This window comes from Ranitomeya imitator, chromosome 2 (assembly GCF_032444005.1).
Source record: "Ranitomeya imitator isolate aRanImi1 chromosome 2, aRanImi1.pri, whole genome shotgun sequence".
In the NCBI taxonomy this organism is placed as follows: domain Eukaryota; kingdom Metazoa; phylum Chordata; class Amphibia; order Anura; family Dendrobatidae; genus Ranitomeya; species Ranitomeya imitator.
Genome location: NC_091283.1, coordinates 416,035,523 through 416,056,094, shown reverse-complemented (window position 1 = coordinate 416,056,094; position 20,572 = coordinate 416,035,523). Strand labels below are relative to the sequence as shown.

At 47.4% G+C, this 20,572-nt stretch overlaps 1 protein-coding gene and 1 long non-coding RNA gene across 2 annotated transcripts; one reads left to right on the top strand and one right to left on the bottom strand.

Moving 5' to 3' along the window:
* Positions 1–13,883: 13,883 nt before the first annotated feature.
* Positions 13,884–17,986, bottom strand: ACTG1 (actin gamma 1). Its single transcript, XM_069750756.1, has 6 exons — positions 17,851–17,986; positions 16,595–16,722; positions 16,250–16,489; positions 15,509–15,947; positions 14,991–15,172; positions 13,884–14,872 (listed from the first exon to the last, which is right to left on the bottom strand). Exons 2-6 carry the CDS (start codon positions 16,715–16,717, stop codon positions 14,729–14,731), a joined length of 1,128 nt encoding a protein of 375 aa, XP_069606857.1. The 5' UTR covers positions 16,718–16,722; positions 17,851–17,986; the 3' UTR covers positions 13,884–14,728.
* Positions 17,987–18,102: 116 nt separating this feature from the next.
* On the top strand, positions 18,103–20,330 carry LOC138667457 (uncharacterized). The gene is made up of 2 exons (XR_011318768.1): positions 18,103–18,513; positions 20,049–20,330. It is a non-coding gene; the product is annotated as an uncharacterized lncRNA (long non-coding RNA).
* The last annotated feature ends 242 nt before the right edge of the window (positions 20,331–20,572 follow it).

Genomic DNA, 20,572 nt, shown 5'->3' with positions numbered 1-20,572 from the left:
TGTGCTGCTACATATTGAAAGAGAAGATGCTCCCATCTCTCCGTGCCGTGCTAAAGTCAGGATAAGATCCACTATGAGAAGCTGTCTTGCTTATCGATGGTTTCCAATAAGTATGAAATCATTGCTTTTACAAGAACAAAAATATTAGAAATTACGATAATGAAGATAAACTATGGTTGACTTTCACACCTGCTAACTATATTTAATGAAAGGTGGAGACTTATTTTAGAGAGGACTTGCTACTTGCCATAAGTAAGATAATTTTTTTGTATTACTCGGTGTAAATGCCAGTGTGCTCCTGAATCCGGTGTTGTTTTTCTCTCTGTTCTCTCTTCCCTATATTTAAATGAAGCCTTGTTATGCAAGTGGGTGTGGACTTCAAGAATACACCCATAGGGCTCATACTCACCTGCGAGAAACTCGGATGAGTCACGCACGTCAATACCCGGCACTGCATCCGGCACTCAGGAGTGGAGCGTGCGGCTGCATGTATTCCTATGCGGCCGCACGCTCCGATCTGAGTGCCGGGTGCAGTGCCAGATATTGCCGTGTGAGACTCATCCGAGTTTCTCGCAGGTGAGTACGAGCCCATAGAGGAATTAATGACCGCATCCACTCGGCTAACAAGACTAGATTTGCATACAGAGGAGAGAGAATGGAGAGGAGCAGGGAAAAAAGAATAACAGCAGATTCAGGAAATCAGGGGCACTTATGACCGGTAAAAAATTGCATATTTATGGCAAGTGACAGGTCTTAATAAAACTGTGCCCCCCTTGATTGCACATCTCTTCAACAGCAGCTGCTTATGACCACTAAATGGGGAAGCGAGACTGTGGTTACATATGTCACAATGCAGATATTGCAGCACACTGGCCCAAATGCTGTCAGGCATACAGATCATCAGTGCCATGTATGAGAAATTTAGTCAGCAGGCATTTATATGGGCACTAGATGGTGGCCCGATTCTAACGCATCGGGTATTCTCGAATATGTATGTAGTTTATTTATGAAGTTTTCAGAATAATGCAATTTATACACAGGATTCTGCTGGCCGGGTGCGACCAATTAGCAAAGCGTGGTTCAAATTCCGAGCCAATTCGCGGCTGGACTGTGCCTGTCGCTGATTGTTCGCGGCCGGCCGGGCATGACCAATCAGTGAAGCCAGGGCCACCTTCAGGTTTTTTAGGGCCCTGGGCGAAAGAGTCTCTGTGAGTCCCCCTCTTTAACACATACCACGATTCATGATGTACAGATACAGCAGAGAAATATACCACAGCCAAGAAGCATATAACACAACCCACGTAGCATATAGCACAGCCCACGTAGCATATAGCACAGCCACGAAGCATATAGCACAGGCCACGTAGTATATAGCACAGGCCACGTAGTATATAGCACAGGCCACGTAGAATATAAGACAGCCCACGTAGCATATAGCACAGCCCACGTAGCACATAGCACAGCCACGTAGCATATAACACAGCCACGTAGCATATAACACAGCCACATAGTATATAGCACAGCCCACGTAGTATATAGCACAGCCCACATAGTATATAGCACAGCCCACATAGTATATAGAACAGCCCACGCAGTATATAGCACAGCCCATGCAGTGTATAACACAGCCCACGTAGTATATAGCACAGTCCATGTAGTATATAACACAGCCCACACAGTGTATAACAGCCTACGTAGTATATAGCACAGTCCACGCAGTGTATAACACAGCCCTCACAGTATATAGCACAGCCCACGCAGTATATAGCACAGCCCACGTAGTATATAACACAGCACATGTAGTATATAACACAGGCCACGTTGTATATAACACAGGCCACATAGTATATAACACAGCCTACGTAGTATATAGCAATGTGGGCACCATATCCCTGTTAAAAAAAAGAATTAAAATAAAAAATAGTTATATACTCACCTTCCGGCGCCCCTGGATCCAGGCGAGGTGTTTAGTGATGCTCCTCGCGACGCTCTGCTCCCAAGAATGCATTGCGGTCTCGCAAGATGATGACGTAGCAGTCTCGTGAGACTGCTACGTCATCATCTCGTGAGACCGCAATGCATGGCCCGGAGCGTCGCTAAGAGCTGGAAAGGCGCCGGAAGGTGAGAATATAATGATTTTTTATTATTTTTAACATTAGATCTTTTTACTATTGATGCTGCATAAGCCGGGCTCTATTCTGAGCACTAGAACCTAAGTGCCACTGCCACCTCACAGTTCTTTACATATCAACTCTAGGGGCAACATGAGCAAGCATTGGGTGTTAGGTTATACAGGGTATGAAAAATGTTGAGTATGTTGGGGGCACAATTAATAGCTTGGGGTACAAGCTGTGCCTTTTGCCAATACGATAGCATGGAGGGGATAAAATTCTGGGACATCCTACTGCTTTGTCATTTTGGTTCCTGCCACCAATTCCTATGCAGAGCACAGCAGTTGAGATCAGTTCATCTTCGGCTGCAGCGCTCTGCATAGGTAGCAACCAAGATGACAGTGGCTGAGCACATAATACAGTATTGACTCACATATAGGGATGAACAGACCCGTGGAATTACAGGTTGAACTGGTGCGATCAAACTTCGGTTTTGGTACCAGAACTGTACCTAAACTTGAACCTGAGCCCGAACTCCATAGGAATCAATGGGGATCCAAACTTTGGAGCTGGAAAATCTCTCTCCTCTCCAGAACTGGAAAACAGACTTAAGGGTAAGTTCACACAGGGCGTTTTTTTATGCTGATTTTCAGCTGCATTTTACAGTACCAGCAAAGCCTATGAGATTTCAGAAATCTCATGCACCCACATTGGTTTTTTGTGTGATCAGTATTTTGTGCTTTGCTGTGTTTTTTTGGACATAGAGCATGTCACTTCTTTCAGCGTTTTTTCACCCATTGACTTGAATGGGTGTTGAAAAAAACGCAGCAAAAACGCAGGTATCATTATTTGCTGTGTTTTTGCTGCTAAAAATCCAAGGATATTAGCAAGGACAAAGAGAAAAAAAACACGCACCAAAAACGCACCTAAACCTGCATTTTTGACGCAGCTTCTTTCCTGTCAAGAAAATCAGGTTTTGCTGCAGAAAAAAAAAGCAACAAAAACGCCCTGTGTGAACTTACAGTTCTGGTTGGCTCATCTCTGCTCACGGGCAATGAGCTGTGCTCTCCTAGGACTCTACCTGGCCCTCACTTGTAATTTTATGATAGGAGAGACAGAAGCCTACAAGGAGATCTGTCAAAGACTGGAAACAAAAATATCCCCTGTAAAATCAATAAATACGGTAGTTGATAATACATTTTTTACATAACAATTGACATATTGGCACACATTTTCTAATTGTAACTAGAGATATAGTTGGGGTAAGGGTAATAAAAGATTTACGTTAATAAAAAAAAACACAAAAAATGGGAAAAAAATAAATATAAAAAATATAGCGAATTGTATAAAACTTTTTAAGTTAGTAAAAAGCAGAAAAAAAATGAAATAAACATCTTTTTTTTTTATTTAGATGCTTTACATGTACTGAAAGCTGGAAGGGACTCGTGTTAAGGGGCGCAAGATATTTTCTTTGCCCTAGTACTGGCCGCCCACTCTGCAACTCTGTCTACTGTTTGTTTTGGTTATTTACTTGTCCACTGTAGTATATAATAAGTTGTCCAGCAATCTGAGGTTCACAACAACCTAATAGGCTGCGATATCAGTCGCTGGTTGTTGGGCTCCTACAACTGTTTAAAGGAGTTTCCAGGATTTTTCCAAAAACAGCGCCATCCATGTTCACAGGTTGTATGTGGTACTGCATCTTGTTTCCTTCAATGATGCCGAGTTGCAATACACGACGCAACCTGTAGACAAGGGTGGCGCTGTGAAGAAGGGGCTGTCTATGATGAAATATTTTAGGGTATTTTTGATTCTATATGGACAAGGAAAGTGACATCTGACAGCGACGGTCCCCCAAACAGACCTCTGTGAATGCGCCATAAAGGGAGGGTATATTGCAGTCGCAGCTGAATTTCCAGGATGGTTTGAAGGATGGAAAGACTAACATTTGGTCTTAATCCAGCCACGCTGAGTAATTACGCCTTTTAGTAAATGTCCCTCTAACGACGGTTATTGCCTTTGACATAAAAAGCCATATTATAAAACTCAATGTTGTTGTAGCCTTTTGACTGCTGTACATCTGCAGCGCATGCTGCCTGCATGCAACCTGAGACCACCTGCATTTGTACAGAGATTACAAGCAGACTTCTTCTCAAAACAGTCCTAAGCCCGTGGCCCACATCAAGGTTACGGCCCTTTTCCTGGCTCCACATATGTAACTTACCCCACTGACCTAAATAGGAGCAGAGGGGAATTGAACTCCTGATACCAAGAGGTTGGTTCACCCTACTAGACATGTAGTGAGGCTGGAGTGCCCTCTGCTGTATATTTGCAGTATTACGCCATTGTGAATTTTTTTGTCCACTTGTCTTGCTGTTGGGTAATTTTTGCAGCGCTTGCACTTACAGACATCCAGAGTATTTACCCAGGATGTCATTGTACTAGTCATTGCATTTCCAGGAATGCACATTCTCCGAGATAACCTATTACTGAGGAATGACTTATTCAGCCACACGGCCATAGAAGCAATCCAGGCTGTGACCTAAATAGAGAGATGTCTTCATTATCCTCAGCTAAGCAAGTGGAAGGACAGCTAGAATTCATCATCGCATTGCTGGGTGCCCACATGCAGAACATGCACGAAGGAAAAATCATGGCAACCTCCTCTTTTCTCCATTCTTGGCCCTGTGGGTAATCATTTTGTTGTGACTGGATGCCCTGGTGCCGCCTAATACCAGTCATTTCCTACTGTCGAGGATGACGTGTCAAGTCAGAGCATTATTCTAAGATATTATACAAAAATATCTAGGTTTTTTTCTCAAGACTGGGGACAAAAATAAGTTTGATTTGGCTGAAGAGCTGAGAGCACACGGATGACTGAGCCATGTTGGGGGATGCAATAGATTTATCGGGTACATCTTTGGCTGCGGGGGCACACTTGTGACTGACACTTGGAAGATAGCATATTTGTGGCTGAGGAACGTATAAGTATGCCCACTTGAGGGATCCCTAATAGCTGAGACACTTTTGAGGGCAGATTCATGGAGCAAATTTGTGGAGTAGGAACGTATGAGGATGCCCACTTGAGGGCTACCTAATAGCTAAGGCACTTTTGGGTGCAGACCCGTAGTTGATGATTGGAGGGGAGCACATTTGTGGACGAGGAACGTATGAGGATGTCCCCTCAAGAGCTCCCTAATAGCTGAGGCACTTTTGGGGTCAGACTCAGGGGTTGATGCTTGGATGGGAGCACATTTGTGGCTGATGAACGTATGAGGATGTCCACTCGAGGACTCCCTAATAGCTGAAGCACTTTTGGAGGCAGATTCATGTTTGATGCTTGGACAGGAGCAAGTTTGTAGCCGAGGAACATATGAGGATGCCCACTCGAGAGCTCCCTAATGGCTGAGGTACTTTTGGGGGCAGACTTGTGGTTGATGCTTGGACGGGAGCACATTTGTGGCCAAGGATTGTATGAGGATGTCGATTCAAGTGTTCCCTAATGGCTGAGGCACTTTTGGGGTCAGACTCATGGTAGATGCTTGGACGGGAGCACATTTGTGGCCAAGGATTGTATGAGGATGTCGATTCAAGTGTTCCCTAATGGCTGAGGCACTTTTGGGGTCAGACTCGTGGTAGATGCTTGGACGAGAGCATATTTGTGGCCAAGGAACGTATGAGGAAGTCCACTCGAGAGGCACTTACACAGTAACATAGTAACATAGTTAGTAAGGCCGAAAAAAGACATTAGTCCATTCAGTTCAGCCTATATTCCGTCAGAATAAAACCCCAGATCTACGTCCTCCTAAAGAACCTAATAACTATAAGATACAATATTGTTACGCTCCAGGAAGACATCCTGACCTCTCTTGAACCCCTTGACTGAGTTCCCCATCACCACCTCCTCAGGCAAGGAATTCCAGATTCTCATTGTCCTAACAGTATCTCTTCTATGTTGGTCGAAAAACCTTCTCTCCTCCAGATGCAGAGAATGGCCCCTTGTGACCATCACCTTCCTTGGTATAAACAAATCATGGGAGAGATATTTGTATTGTCCCCTTATATACTTATACATGGTTATTCGCTCCTCGGTTGTCTTTTTTCTAGACTAAATAATCCTAATTTTGCTAATCTCTCTGGGAATTGTAGTTCCCCCATCCCCTTTATTAATTTTGTTGCCCTTCTTTGTACTCGCTCTAGTTCCATTATATCCTTCCTGAGCACCAGTGCCCAAAACTGTACACAGTACTCCATGTGCTGTCTAACCAGGGATTTGTACAGAGGCAGTATAATGCGCTCATCCTGTGTATCCAGGCCTCTTTTAATGCACCCCATGATCCTAAATACAAATAAATATAGCCAACTACCATGGTAACAATAATATAAATCAGAAATCTGTTTGCCTTGGCAGCCGCTGCCTGGCACTGGCTGCTCCAGGTAAGTTTATCATTAACTAGGATCCCCAAGTCCGTCTCCATGTCAGCTTTACCCAGTGGTTTCCTTACAAATTAGAACATTTGTGACACCTCAAAGTATGCGCTGAGGAACCTATAGATGCACACTTGTAGACGGGTCATTTATTAGGGCACTGTTATGACCTAAGAACTTTTGAGGGCATATGCTGGTGGGTCAGATATAAGTGAACCCACAAACTTGTGATTAAAAAAATTATAAGATAAATACAAGGAATACAAGATTTACTCAGAAAAATTGATCCACTTTGAAAATTGCGATAACATTTCAGTCTTTACGGACAGACCTTCATCAGATACAGATTGCAGATCAGGAAAAGGAGTGAAGAAATCTCTGATTCTAGCACTGTGGTAATGCAAAAAAAAAAAATCGCTTCTGGTATGTTGCCATACCACAGCGTTAGAATCAGAGACATCAAAGTGGATTGATTTTTCTAAATAAATTAAATTATATCTACTTATGGAGTGCCAAGTTCCTTGTATTTATCTCATTTGAGGGTGGGACCCTGCTTGTGCCGCACATCTTTATTTCTACATGAAGAAATAAGAACACACCAGTGATTTGGGGCCTTATGTGAACGCACTTGCAAATGAGGGATTCTTGAGTGTGCACATTTGTGACGGAGGCATATGTGAGGGTGTCAACTTGTGGCAGAGGCACATGGGAGGGTGCCAACTTGTGGCAGAGGGACTCATAAGTGTACACACTTGTGGCATAGGCACTCATCAGGGAGCACCTTTGTGGCAAATGCACTCATCAATGACCACCCTTGTGGGAGAGGCACTCATCAGGGAGCACCCGTGTGGCAGAGGCACTCATCAGGGAGCACCCTTGTGGCAGAGGCACTCATCAGGACGCACCCTTGTGGCAGAGGCACTCATCCGGGTGCACCCTTGTGGGAGAGGCACTTATTAGGGACCACCCTTGTGGGAGAGGCAGTCATCAGGGAGCACCCTTGAGAGAGGCACTTTTGTGGGCACACATGAAATAGTACTTTGTTGTCTAGGGAATTTATAAGGACAAACTTGTGACCATAGGACTTATGGCTAAGCCACAGAGATGACATGCACACCACCTGGGGATACAAATCAGTGCTAGGAGGACGGGGTATCATCATTCTATATCCAAAGCTTTTAGATACCTATACAACCATGCGAGCACTACTATTGATGAAATTAGGGGTGGAGGTTAAGGGATCCTCCCTCTCGCTCAGGCAGAGAAGGTAGTGGAGTGCCCCATCAGGGCAAGAGGGTACTCGGTACCGGGTCCGGTCTGCTCAAAGGGGGATGTCACGGTGGCTGACCCTGCGACGTCCGTGTAGAAGGGAAATGTATTTAAAGGGATAGAGTTTATGTTTGTGACACCACCTGTGGTATTCGGTCAGGGTGACCGACGCTGCTTTAAGAAGTCCACTGGGGTGATGTTATGGCAGCTAGATGGTATACCTTCCTACATGTGAAGTATATCCCCAGGGTTTCCCGATGTATAGATGGTGAATGGTGAGTAGCGTAGAGAAGAACGAGGACACAGGGTTGCAGTCTCTTTACCTTTACTGAAGACTTCAGCATCCACAGTCCAGAGCACCAGACCACAGGGCTGGCAGGGTCCAGCCGGTTTGGAGGCAAGTCCAGAGTCCCCTTGTCCAGGTGGAGAATAAGGCTATGTTCACACTTTGCGGATTTTGCTGCGGATCCGCAGCTGATTTGACCGCTGCGGATCCGCAGCAGTTTCCCATGAGTTTACAGTACAATGTAAACCTATGGGAAACAAAAAACGCTGTGCACATGCTGCGGAAAAAAACGTGCGGAAACGCTGCGGATTACATTCCGCAGCATGTCACTTCTTTTCTGCGGATTTTCACCTGCTCCAATAGGAAACTGCAGATGAAAATCCGCAGAAGAAACTGCAGTAAAAACCGCGATAAATCCGCAGTAAAAACCGCAACGGGTTTTCACTGCGGATTTTGGAATTCTGCTGCAGAAAAATCCGCAGTGGAATCTGCAAAGTGTGAACATAGCCTAAAAGCCTTCCTTTGCGCTGCAGTGGTGTAGTCCCTTACTGCCTATGGCTTCACATAAGGTCCTCACAGATGTTATCTCTCTCTGTCCCCCGGATACGATAGGACAAAACCCGTATGACTTGAGCCTGTTTATAGGATCTCTTAGAGATGACTCGGCTCTATGGGTTGTCACCGTGCCTCCTGGGTGTAGGTGTGGACAGGTAACGTGCGATTAGCTGTCCTGCCGGTCTTTGATGTAAGGCGTAGAGGTCCTCACAACCTTGGTGATCCGGCTACCGGCATTTCTGCACCTCAGAAGGAGGCAGTCTGCTCGGGGCTGGCCCCCTTCTGGTATCCTCTCCTGTGCTTCCTCTCCTGCACGCTCGCTGCAAACAATTCGGCCTTCAATGTCTTTCTGGGAGCTGCAGCTCTGTGGGCATGCACAGCTCCATTAACCTTCTATCCTCCTCAGACGGCTGTCTGGAGCTAACTGAGCTGAGCTAAGCCAGCAACTAACTAACTTTCCCTACAGACTACCAGTTATATATCTATATGGGGAGTGACCTAGTAAATAGGAGCAAAAGCTCCACCTGGTGGCCTGGAGTCTGAAGTGTTGCATGTTTGTGGTACCTGGATGCAGTTATCCTTCCTTGCCTTCAAACGTAGTATCACTCTCCCCTGGAGGAAAGCAATACCACTCCGACGACCAGGACCCTGGGGCGCCACACTCTAGGTGTCTACCCTTTGAATATGGAGGGTTAGGCTACTTTCACACTAGCGTTAACTGCAATCCGTCACAATGTGTAGTTTTGCAGAAAAAACGCATCCTGCAAAAGTGCTTGCAGGATGCGTTTTTTCCCCATAGACTTGTATTGACGACGCATTGCCACACGTCGCATCCGTCGTGCGACGGATGCGTCAGGCTTTGGCGGACCGTCGGGAGCAAAAAACGCTACATGCAACGTTTTTTGCTCCTGACGGACCGCTTTTTCCCACCGCGCATGCGCGGCCGGAACTCCGCCCGCACCTCCCAATGGGGCAGCGGATGCGCCGGAGAAATGCATCCGCTGCCTCCGTTGTGCAGTGTGTTACACGCTAGCGTCGGAATCTCTGCCCGACGCATTGCGACGGGGAGATTCCGACGCTAATGTGAAAGTAGCCTAAATGATACCACAGATGGTTATTTCTCACTGAAATGATGTCCTGTCAGTAAATGTTATGACGCTTTAGCTGACACCTTGTAATTGTGAGTCTGGAGGCAGACAACCAGGTCAAGGCGACTCGATCATGGCTGTGGGTGGCTGGACTGCTCATGGATAGTGCCAGCTCACAGCGAGTGTGTGCACAAGCAGATACATGTGATTCTGTGAGAATTAAGATTCTAGAATGATAAAACTGGGGGACTCCTCATGGTTCTTGTATGAGGTGGTCTGCGTCTAGATTAAGGAGTCTAAGGCGGTCCACGTTGCAATGTTTCCAACCCCCGCTTGGAGATTTACAGGCCATTACTATTGATTGGATCTACATTGGCGGCATAAATCATCATGGTTCTTCTTCTTGGTCATGGGCCCCAGGCTATGTAATTTAATACATGGGAAATCTTTTCGCTCTCCCACCACCACCACCACAAACAGAAGTCCAGACTGGCTTGTCATGTTTAGGCACCACTTGGATGCTGTGTGATGGGTTAAAAGTAGAAGTCTATGAAGAATGCATCACTAGTACTGGATTAGAATACAATAGGTGCCTTTTTCCAAAAAAGTGCTATCAGTCTATAGCTAGTGTGTTACTGCAGCACAGACCTATTGAAGTGATAGCACAGAGCTGTACTACCTATAGACAGAGTTGGTGCTGTTTTTGGAAGAAGGCAATCATTTCTAATGGCAGTTTCTCTAACCCTTGACAACCGCATTGTTAAAAGCCCCAATTCCATTAGTGGGATAGGGACCCAAATCGAAGCTACATATAGGAAAGTGGCCGCTAATACACGTCACCTTCCATACTCATGTTTATGAAGGGTATAGAAACTGTGGTTATATTGGACAACAAAGGGTCACCCATGCCATAAGGGGGTTAGAGGATGGATGTCTCCTAGGTGGTGAAAGCACCAGGACGCATGCAGAAAGCACCCTCTTGATTTTAATAAACTTTATTTAAAACTGGAGAGCCCCTTTAAAAAGGATCCGTCACATGTAATTTTTTTTACCTGGTGGAAATGCCGCTGTTCTCCTGAATCCGGCGTTGCTTTTCTTTCTTTCCTACAATATGTCTAGGTTTTTATCCAAATGGGTGTGGTCATGCATTTTTTTTATTTGTGGGTCTATTTTTTAATGTCACTCCCAGTTGACAGAAAAAAAAAAAGATTTACATTCAAGGAAGAGGGGGTCATATCTCAGGAATGGAGAGGAGCAGGAATAAAAGGAAAGCAAAGCCAGATTCAGAACAGCTGCATGTACACCAGATAATTACAAATTTATGGCAATCAACGCGTTTTCCTTAAGGCACTCTCAGGGTACAGTAGGGGGCACTAAGATCACCCACTAATTGCAAATATCCAGTTACACAAGTTGAAAATCTTGTGTAGGGCAAAATAGCTCAATTCTTACCTTCTTTCTAAATCTAATGTTCCCTGTTTTCAGCCATCGGATGACTGCACAAGAGAACCCATAACCATTTCCCACTGCAGTGACAAACCCCCTTATATCACTTTGCATTGTGCCTTTAGAGGGTTTAGGGTCCACCTGAATTGGCCAGTAACGGAGTAGTTGTGTTGTGGTTGCAGATGGGATAAGGTAGACAATAGGTTTGGTGCCACTTCAATGTCATGTGCAGGGGGGAATGCTAGCACTGACACCAGTCAGACTGAGCAGCCACTTTGCTCAATTGCTGGCAGCAGCATCATCTTGATCAGCAGCAGAAACTAACAGCAGCACCAAGGTGGGGGAGGTGGGGCACAGATGAGGGTCCACGAGTCTGGACTGAGCTCTGATGTTCTGCAGATCTTTACTTCCCTATTTCTAGCATTCATTTTTTAAAATTAATCCCCGCTATAAGTGAGACAAGTTCCTGGGTTAGATGTGAGGGGGGGGGGAAATGGCGAGTTGCAGAGGGGGCACACTGAGTGAAGACCACTGCCCCATTTCTCCCGCTGGCATTGTATTATGCGCAGATCAAGTACAAACCCATTTTTTGCTGAGGTAATGATCCTGTTTGTGGGGGCTGGAGCATGGCTTTGATGCCAAGGCTGCAGTTGGGCTCTGGAGGGGGGGCGCATAGGGACATCTGGCATCCAAAGGACCTGATAACATGTTGGTTCTTTGTGTGCAGACAAAGGATTCCCAGAGGGCGGCATGCTGAATCATCAGGGGGTCCCATCAGGCAGACAGCTCTGAACAAAGCCACCATGTGGGGTGGGCATTAACCCCCTTACTGCTGGCACCAAGCTATGGCTCAGCTGTGATGGAAGAGTTAAATGCTTTAATCACACATTCGAAGACTTGTCTATTGAGCTTTTGCCCTCTTAAGGCTGGGGTCACATTGTGTTTCATGTGTCTGTTTAACAAACTACGTTACACCGCTGCATAAGGTAGTCCGTTAACGCTGCCATTGCAAACGCATCACTAGTGCACGCCCACATTGGGTGTGTGCGCTAGCGATGTGCTGTCATTTGAGTGATGGACCCGAGACGCTGGCTGCAGTGTTTCCGGGTCAGTCACTGCTAGCGCAGATGGAGCTAGCAGAAGCTCCATCTGCGCTAGCGTGATGTAGTGCAGGCACTTGCGCTAGCAGCAGCCCGTTAACGTATGTGCTGAACAGGCTGCTGCTAATGCAATGTGACCCTAGAACAAGGTTGGGTTCACATTTCATTTTGGCAGTCCGTTAGACCGACTACATTACACCGTGGCATAACGTAGTCCATTAACGCCACCATTAAGTTCTGTCAGACGCATCGCTAGTGCACGCACGCAATGGGTGTGCGCTAGCCATGTGCCATCAGAGTGACGGACCCTGGAACATGGGCTGCTGTGTTTCTGGGTCTGTCAGTGCTAGCAAATGCTCTATCTGCGCTAGCGGTGACAAATCAGCACTTAAGTTAAACAGCAGCCCGTTACGTATGTGTTGAATGGACTGCTGTTAACGCCGTGTGAACCTAGCCTAACAAAAAAGGTGTATTAACCATTGGCATACATGTAAGGGACCACCACAACCTGATGACTCAAGTTAACTGAAGGGCAGGGAGTGGTGGTAGTGTGATCATAGGAGGTCCAAATGCTGTAGCCCCCAGTGAACCAAAAAAAGAAAAAGTGGGGCTGTTGAACCAGAACAGTAGTGGTGCTACCACCGCACAGTTCATTGTTTGACTAGAGTCCTGCACTTGGTGTTTGCCCAGTCCATAAAGAATGGAAGTGCAGTTGGCACAAGTACACTGCCAGTCCAATCATGGAGTCACCAAGGGGGGGTCCCAGTGTCAGAACCTGTGATTAGCCTTATCCTGTATCTGAAAGGGGGGGGGGCGGGTACAAGATTTGAGTGTGCTGCACAGAATGACTAAAAGGGTCTCTACATTTCTTCAGTGAAGCCTCTTGTGCAAGAGGGGTATGGCATATTTTGCCCAATATTAGTACTATGGTACAATGATGTAGTCTGCAAGTGCTCCCCCCACCCAAAAAAAAGGGAATATCATGTAGAATGTAAGCCAGCAAGAGGTAGGGTCCTCTCCCCTGTCATTGTTAGTCTACTGTAAGTGATATCTGTATGTAACCCCTTCTCAAGTACAGCACCATGGACTCAAGGTGCTTTATGTAAGGAAATTGCTTTGAGTAATTAGAATTACAACAAATGAGAAGTGGTCCATGATGGGTGAGTGGTAATGATCTATTGCTTCTGGCCCATTTGAGAGGGTGCATGGAGCCGAGTCCTTGTGAAAAGCTGCTGGGGTTCAATTTTGGGGGAAGCTCCTGGTCACTGGAACATGCACCTACAGGCCACAACACCAACCTTAATATGCTCACTACAAGTCAAAAGTTGTTGCTAGAATACAACTTCCCAGTTGAGTAGTAGTCTACCGATTACTGGAGGGACCAGCTTTGAGACTGAGTATGTATGGTCGTCATGTAGAAGAGTGTTCTTCAACTCTGGTCCTCAAAAGCCACCAACAGGTCACATTTTCAGGATTTCCTTAGTATTGCATCACATGTGCAATATTAAGGAAATTCTGAGAACATGACCTGTTGTGAGTTGTCCCTGTGCCCCACCCAGTATTGGAGACCCCCTTCCCAGTGTTGACACGAACAACCAGATTCTTTTTACTGCAGCGCTTTATTTCTTACACAATGAAGTGTTTCCGGGAGTTACAGTTTCTCAGCTTCAGGATGACTTACAAATTTGGTATTTCCTACTGTCATGTGAACATTAAGGCAACATACAAAAAAAATTTACATAAATTAAACTTGGATGAGTAAATTTACAGGTGTAACTTCAGACCCATGTTCAACGCTGGGAATGCAAACTGGGCTAAGAAAAAAAAAAAATTCTAAGGCCTGGAGGCCATGGTGGTAAGGTTTAGTAACTTCTGACCATACTAGAAAAACAGTGGCAAGATGACAGAAGACTCCCTCGTGAACTCCTACCAGCCTCAGAAATGAAATTCTGGAATACTAAGCGCTAAGAAAAAAAAGAAATTGGATAACCTGGAAGCCTAAACCTCAAGATACCCTGTGCATATCTCCAACCTCGACTTCACCGCCATGGACGAAGTGTCATTCACAATACTGTCGCAGATCGGCAGCCTTTCACAGAAATGCTTCTTTTCTACGCAAGACTTAGCTTAAAAGGGGGACACTCAAGACTGAATGCCAACCAGGTATGGTATCGGAGATGTGTACAGGGTATGCATATGCTAGCACGGACACCACAGGAATGGGAGGGGTATATAGAGACAGGTCCAAGTCTTGCATTACAAAATAAAGAAAGATTCCCAACAAGGTGGCGACTTGAGTGTCTCACATTCCGAGGGCAAGTTCGTTTGGAAGTTGGCTCTATTCCAGTTTCACGAGGCTAGCATGAGGTTGTACACATTTGCCGAGGCAAATTAATACTTGAATATCTCATGCAGCAAATGCACAGGCATCTGCTAGCAGTCCGTTTAGAAGCATTTGCGGTGAACAATGGATGGGCCGGATTCGTCATATTCCTGCTTGCTGATCCACATCTGTTGGAAGGTGGAGAGGGAGGCCAGGATGGAGCCACCGATCCAGACAGAGTATTTACGCTCGGGTGGTGCAATGATCTGTTGAGGATGAGAAGTGTGTCAGTTAGTACATGTAGCACTGGGCATGTGCAGACCGAAGACTGAAGCTGCACCCAGTGGCTGGCTGAAGCCTTGTTGCATCTGATTCACAACTCACCTTGATTTTCATTGTGCTAGGGGCAAGGGCAGTGATTTCCTTCTGCATTCTGTCAGCAATGCCAGGGTACATGGTGGTACCTCCAGACAGGACAGTGTTGGCATACAGGTCCTTACGGATATCAACGTCGCACTTCATGATGGAGTTAAAGGTGGTTTCATGGATACCACAGGATTCCATACCTATAAGATACAAGTTGTGTAGTTAGTCTACTGTCAAGTATAAACAATTGGTCAGGTCTGGACTAGTGATGAGCGAGTCTACTCGTTGCTTGGGTGATCTGAGTATTTCTTAGTGCCTCAGCTGTATGATTTGCTGCTGTTAGACATCCTGAATACATGTGGAAATTTCCTAAACAGGCATTCCTCATGTATTCAGCCTGTCTAGCAGCTGTAAATCATGCAGCAATGAAAACTAAGTCTCCGAGCACTAAAATACTCAGGAAACCACCTGAGCAATGAGTACTCACTCATCTGGACCTTTAACCCCCCCCCCCCCATGATTCTGCAGATACATACCCAGGAAGGATGGCTGGAAGAGGGCCTCTGGACACCTGAACCTCTCGTTTCCGATGGTGATGACCTGTCCGTCAGGCAACTCATAGCTCTTTTCCAGGGAAGAGGATGAGGCAGCGGTGGCCATCTCCTGCTCGAAGTCCAAAGCTACGTAGCACAGCTTCTCCTTGATGTCACGCACAATTTCTCTTTCGGCTGTGGTGGTAAAGCTGTAGCCTCTCTCAGTCAGGATCTTCATGAGGTAGTCTGTCAGGTCACGGCCAGCCAAGTCCAGACGCAGGATGGCGTGAGGCAGGGCATAGCCTTCGTAGATGGGCACTGTGTGGGTCACACCATCACCAGAGTCCATCACGATACCAGTGGTACGACCAGAGGCATACAGGGACAGCACAGCCTGGATGGCAACGTACATGGCAGGGGTGTTGAAGGTCTCGAACATGATCTGCAGGGAGGAAGTAGAGGATGTGGTTACTCTATGTGCAGTGTGTGGGCACACCCCAAACCATGCTGAACATGCTGGCATGCAGGTTAAAAGATAAATAGAAGAACTAGTGTAGAAGGAACGGAACAAGCAGAAACCAAAAATAATGGAACAGAAACCTGAGGCTTCAGGAGGAAAATGCCAGGAGAGGTAGAGAGCCCTGGAGACATCGGAAAGAAAACATGAAGTCTGAGAAAAATGGAGAATGAAGTTTACAGGGAGTGTCCCAGAGAGGAAGGAGAGGGGGACAGGCCGGGACAAACCTGGGTCATCTTTTCTCTGTTTGCCTTGGGGTTCAGGGGGGCTTCTGTGAGCAGGACTGGATGCTCCTCAGGGGCCACACGCAGCTCGTTGTAGAAGGTGTGATGCCAGATCTTCTCCATGTCATCCCAGTTGGTGACAATGCCGTGCTCAATGGGATACTTCAGGGTCAGGATACCTCTCTTGCTCTGGGCCTCATCACCTACGTAACTGTCTTTCTGACCCATGCCAACCATGACACCCTGCAGAGGAGGAACAGCAGGTATTGTTATAGCCACTTAAGGGCAGGGATAGAAGACAAAAAAAAATAAAAAAAAGACTGAAAACTTTATTTAAAGGAAACAAACCTGATGTCTTGGGCGGCCCACGATGGAGGGGAAGACGGCACGGGGAGCATCATCTCCAGCAAAGCCGGCTTTGCACATACCAGATCCATTGTCAACAACGAGAGCGGCAATTTCCTCTTCCATGGTTACTGCAAGAACAAAAGGCAAAAGAATTTTTTATAATAATTGCCCCCAAAAATGCCACAGCAGAGTCACTAGAGCAGTTATAGCTTCAGTCTGTGCCTAAATAGTGCGGCAGTGGGCAGACTGGCAGCAGAAGCCGGGCAGGGCCTCAGGTGCGGAGGAAGTTGCACAAGAGCAGTGCTGCCCCCACCCGGAGGGCAGGGTGATGGAGAATGCTGCAGCACAGCTCCGGACACGCCCAGGATGGGGCCTCGCCCTGCCACACTCACTTGGCAGCAACTTCCTGCAGTCTAATCTCCTGACCACACCTAGCTCCATGGAGACAAGACACCGGAAGCTGCAGTGCAAGCCACGCCCACAAGGCTTCGAGACGTTCGAATCTCCCTCCCACTTCACAGACAGCCAATCAGCAGCTCTGTGCCCAAATATGGACGCAGAGACTCATCTTTAGCCACACCCACTCCAGCTCTTTTCAAATACTCCGGGCGTGGTTTAGTCCATTCGGAGCACGGAGGGGGACATCATGCGTTAGTCATGTCTAGAGAATGGGTGTGTCAGCGTATGACGCATGCACCCCCCTCCTCTTTTACTGGAAGAGGTGCAGTCCACCCGTCAGCCGCGTGAAAGTGACATTCATCCCCCCTCCTCACAGTAGCGGCCTCGTCGTCACCCACAGAGGACAAAAGCCGGCGGCTGCCCCGCCCTGCAGCGGCACCTGTCAGGGCAGAGCGGTCACTACAAGCCTGGGCTTCACCCTCCGAGGGACGCTCAGTGGGGAAACACGACACAAAGCCACTTCTACGGTTATAACGTAGAAACTTCTGACAGAAACCAATACAACGACAATGCAAATAAATATCATTTACGGCTTTTAGTCCTAAAGCACACTGGGAGTTGTAGTTCCACGTCTTAATTCTAGCACACTGCGTTATCAGAGCCTACAAGCCAGGAGGCTGCAGTGCTACCACTCCCGCCCTCCACACAGCCGAGAATAAAATAAGTAACCACCGACTATAAACACTGAGCACCAGGACACCGTCCCGAGCATGGAAAGTGAGGCCACCACAGCTAGCGAATAAGCGCGTACATCCAAGCGCCACAAGTGCGGCGACGCTCCAGGAGATTTCCTTTACCTTAAGAGATGGGGGTTTCCTGAACGGATACAGAAGCTGGAATGGAAGGTGCTGTCAGGTCCGCTGCCGCCGGCTGAATGAGACTCACTAACGGCCGTTATGCTATTTAAGTTCGCCGGTTGGTAGCTCCGCCCACCAGCGCGAGGACTGAACATCGCCAAATTTGGGCATCTTTCAGAAACAAGCAGAACGATTGGCCGGCGGGGCGGAGAGGAGGCGTGTCAGTAGGAGGTAACCACGCCCCTCCCGGAACCCCTGAAGCTGCAGGAGGCTGTGGCGGGAAGGCGTGTGAGGAGAGCGTCACCGGAGCCTGGAATCACGGTCACCAGTGAGGGCTGTATTGTGACCTGCGTGTATGCGGCTGCGGTGATAAACGTAGAGTGTCAGCTCCTCTGCCCAGCGTGTAACTTGCGTGCTTCATAGGACCCTGGGCGCGGTCCCATGCCTCCACCAGCTTTTTTTGTCGCTTAGTCTACAACCTGACAATGGCAGAACGTAGTGACATAAAGATGGCGGAAGCGTACGACACATGACGGCGACAACGTGCTAACCGTCCGCAGCCGCAGAGCGTGCGGTCAGTGCAAAGGTCACAGCCAGGGCCTGAGGGGGCACGGCAAGTGTGGCGGATGCCTGTAACCGCGCCCGCGTGAGAGAATGAGCACGGTAATAAAAATAATAATCTTTATTTTTATATAGTGCTAACATATTCCGCAGCGCTTTACAGTTTGCACACATTATCATCACTGTCCCCAATGGGGCTCACAATCTAAATTCCCTATCAGTATGTCTTTGGAATGTGGGAGGAAACCGGAGAACCCGGAGGAAACCCATGAAAACATGGAGAGAACATACAAACTCCTTGTAGATGTCCTGGGTGGGATTAGAACCCAGGACTCCAGCGCTGCAAGGCTGTGCTAATCACGGTGCTGCCCATGTCTGCAGCGGTAACCCCGCCGCAGACTATCACACCGATACCTCTTTACTAGACGGCCCCTGCCCATAACGTTGTCGCTAGAGATGAGCCAATTTGATTGGGTCCCTGTGTGTTGGGCTCTCCATGCATGTGCGGTGACAGTGACACACCCGCGACACATGCAGCTGCGGCACCGGACATCTGATCAGCCGGCGCACTCCATGGATCCGGGTTCACTCTGCAGCTTATTCCATAAGCGCTACAGCTTGCCGAATAAACCCTGACCCCATCTAATTGGCTCATCTCTAGTTGTGACTGCACCCGACAGCACTGGCGCCTATCTGATGCAACATGGCGATGTGGTAACCACACAACCACATAGTCCCGGATGTAAGTGGCACTGAGGGAGGACTGCAAACAGGAGAGTATACCTGGGACTGATTGGGGGACACTGCACCTCGCCCAAGGGCCCTGGTATCGTTGCATTGTTTCGGCACTGGGGGCCCCGTGTTATAATATGGGAGGTCTCGTCTAGGTTTTGCTCCCCAGCTCTGGATCAGTGCAGCCTGTGACACATCCATTTCCTATGTGCAACGTGAGTAATCTCTGACTGCAGGTCACTTATGTAGGTGCGTCTGGTGCCCAACCTACAGGGTGCAATGCAATAATAATGACAAAACGGCGACCCGGCATTGGTGGTGTCTGAATCCAGAGCATTGTGTGTGGCACAGGGGCAGTCAGGCTGCACCCATAGGTGATACATAAGACCCCCTGCCTGCAGATAGGAAACACCTGTGCTGTAGGGGTCTCATACAGGCTTAGGGTGCTGCTTTCTACATCTCCACCTGAGATGCAATGTGACCACTCATCAGTTAACAAGGTGGCTTCTCTCACAAGGTCGCCCGTTTTGCATTTGCCTAACGATTTGCAAGATGGAAATGATGAGGGAAAGTTTTGCAGCATTGGGGGACACAGCCCGCCCGCCTTTGTCTTTTTTGCACCAGGAGGCAAATGCCGTCCAGATCAGGTGCTGGCTGCACAGAGGAGACAATGGCCATTCTCTCTCCTACACACACTCCATTCTTTACTGGCAGTGAACAGGTTAGGGACCCGGGCAACCTATTACTTAATGCCCGTCCTTCACTTCCTGCAGCAAGGGTGCTCTACTTCTCCATTATATCCATGCTGCACCATTTCCTGCCTGTTTAACTCTTCTAACCCCGTGTGCAGGAAGCCTCGTGCTTAGCATAGGCCCTGACCCCTTGTATTTTTTTTTGTCTTGCAGGAGGTTACCCTACGGGGACAGGATGCCCAGATCTACCCCATATGACCCCAGCAGAGAATCAGCGAACACGCCCTTCCTGCACATAGATGGAAATGCTGCAGTCCAGGCTTTGCATCAATCTTGACATCCATACAATTATCTCACCCGGTGACAAAGCAGGAGCAGCAGCCGGCGCACTAGGCCTCAGGATGGGCTCTGTGGTGTCTCTGTACAGTCAGCTCACCATATCTCTTAAAGGGACGGTAACACACTAATAAAAGTTTCAGTAGTGGTAGAAGATGACCTATGTACGGAAATGTGTTAATACATGAGAGAGGTAGTATCAGACTTTCTTCAGCCTGAGCTGGCTGATAACAGGGAGCAATAGCGTACTTCTTCCAAATCATAATGCTTCAATCACAAACATTGATAGTATTGTGCTCACGTTGACGGCAGACATGTTGCAGTGTGACCACATTCACGTTCATTGTTTGTGAATTTAGCAGTGCAACTTTGCCATCTTTAAGAGGTTTTCCATATTCAAA

Coding starts and splice junctions, on each gene's coding strand:
- ACTG1 (XM_069750756.1), bottom strand. CDS start 16,717: ATGGAAGAGGAAATTGCCGCTCTCGTTGTTGACAATGGATCTGGTATG. Junction 16,490..16,594: donor TGGGCCGCCCAAGACATCAG/GTTTGTTTCCTT, acceptor CCTCCTCTGCAG/GGTGTCATGGTTGGCATGGG. Junction 14,873..14,990: donor CTAGCACAATGAAAATCAAG/GTGAGTTGTGAA, acceptor CATCCTCAACAG/ATCATTGCACCACCCGAGCG.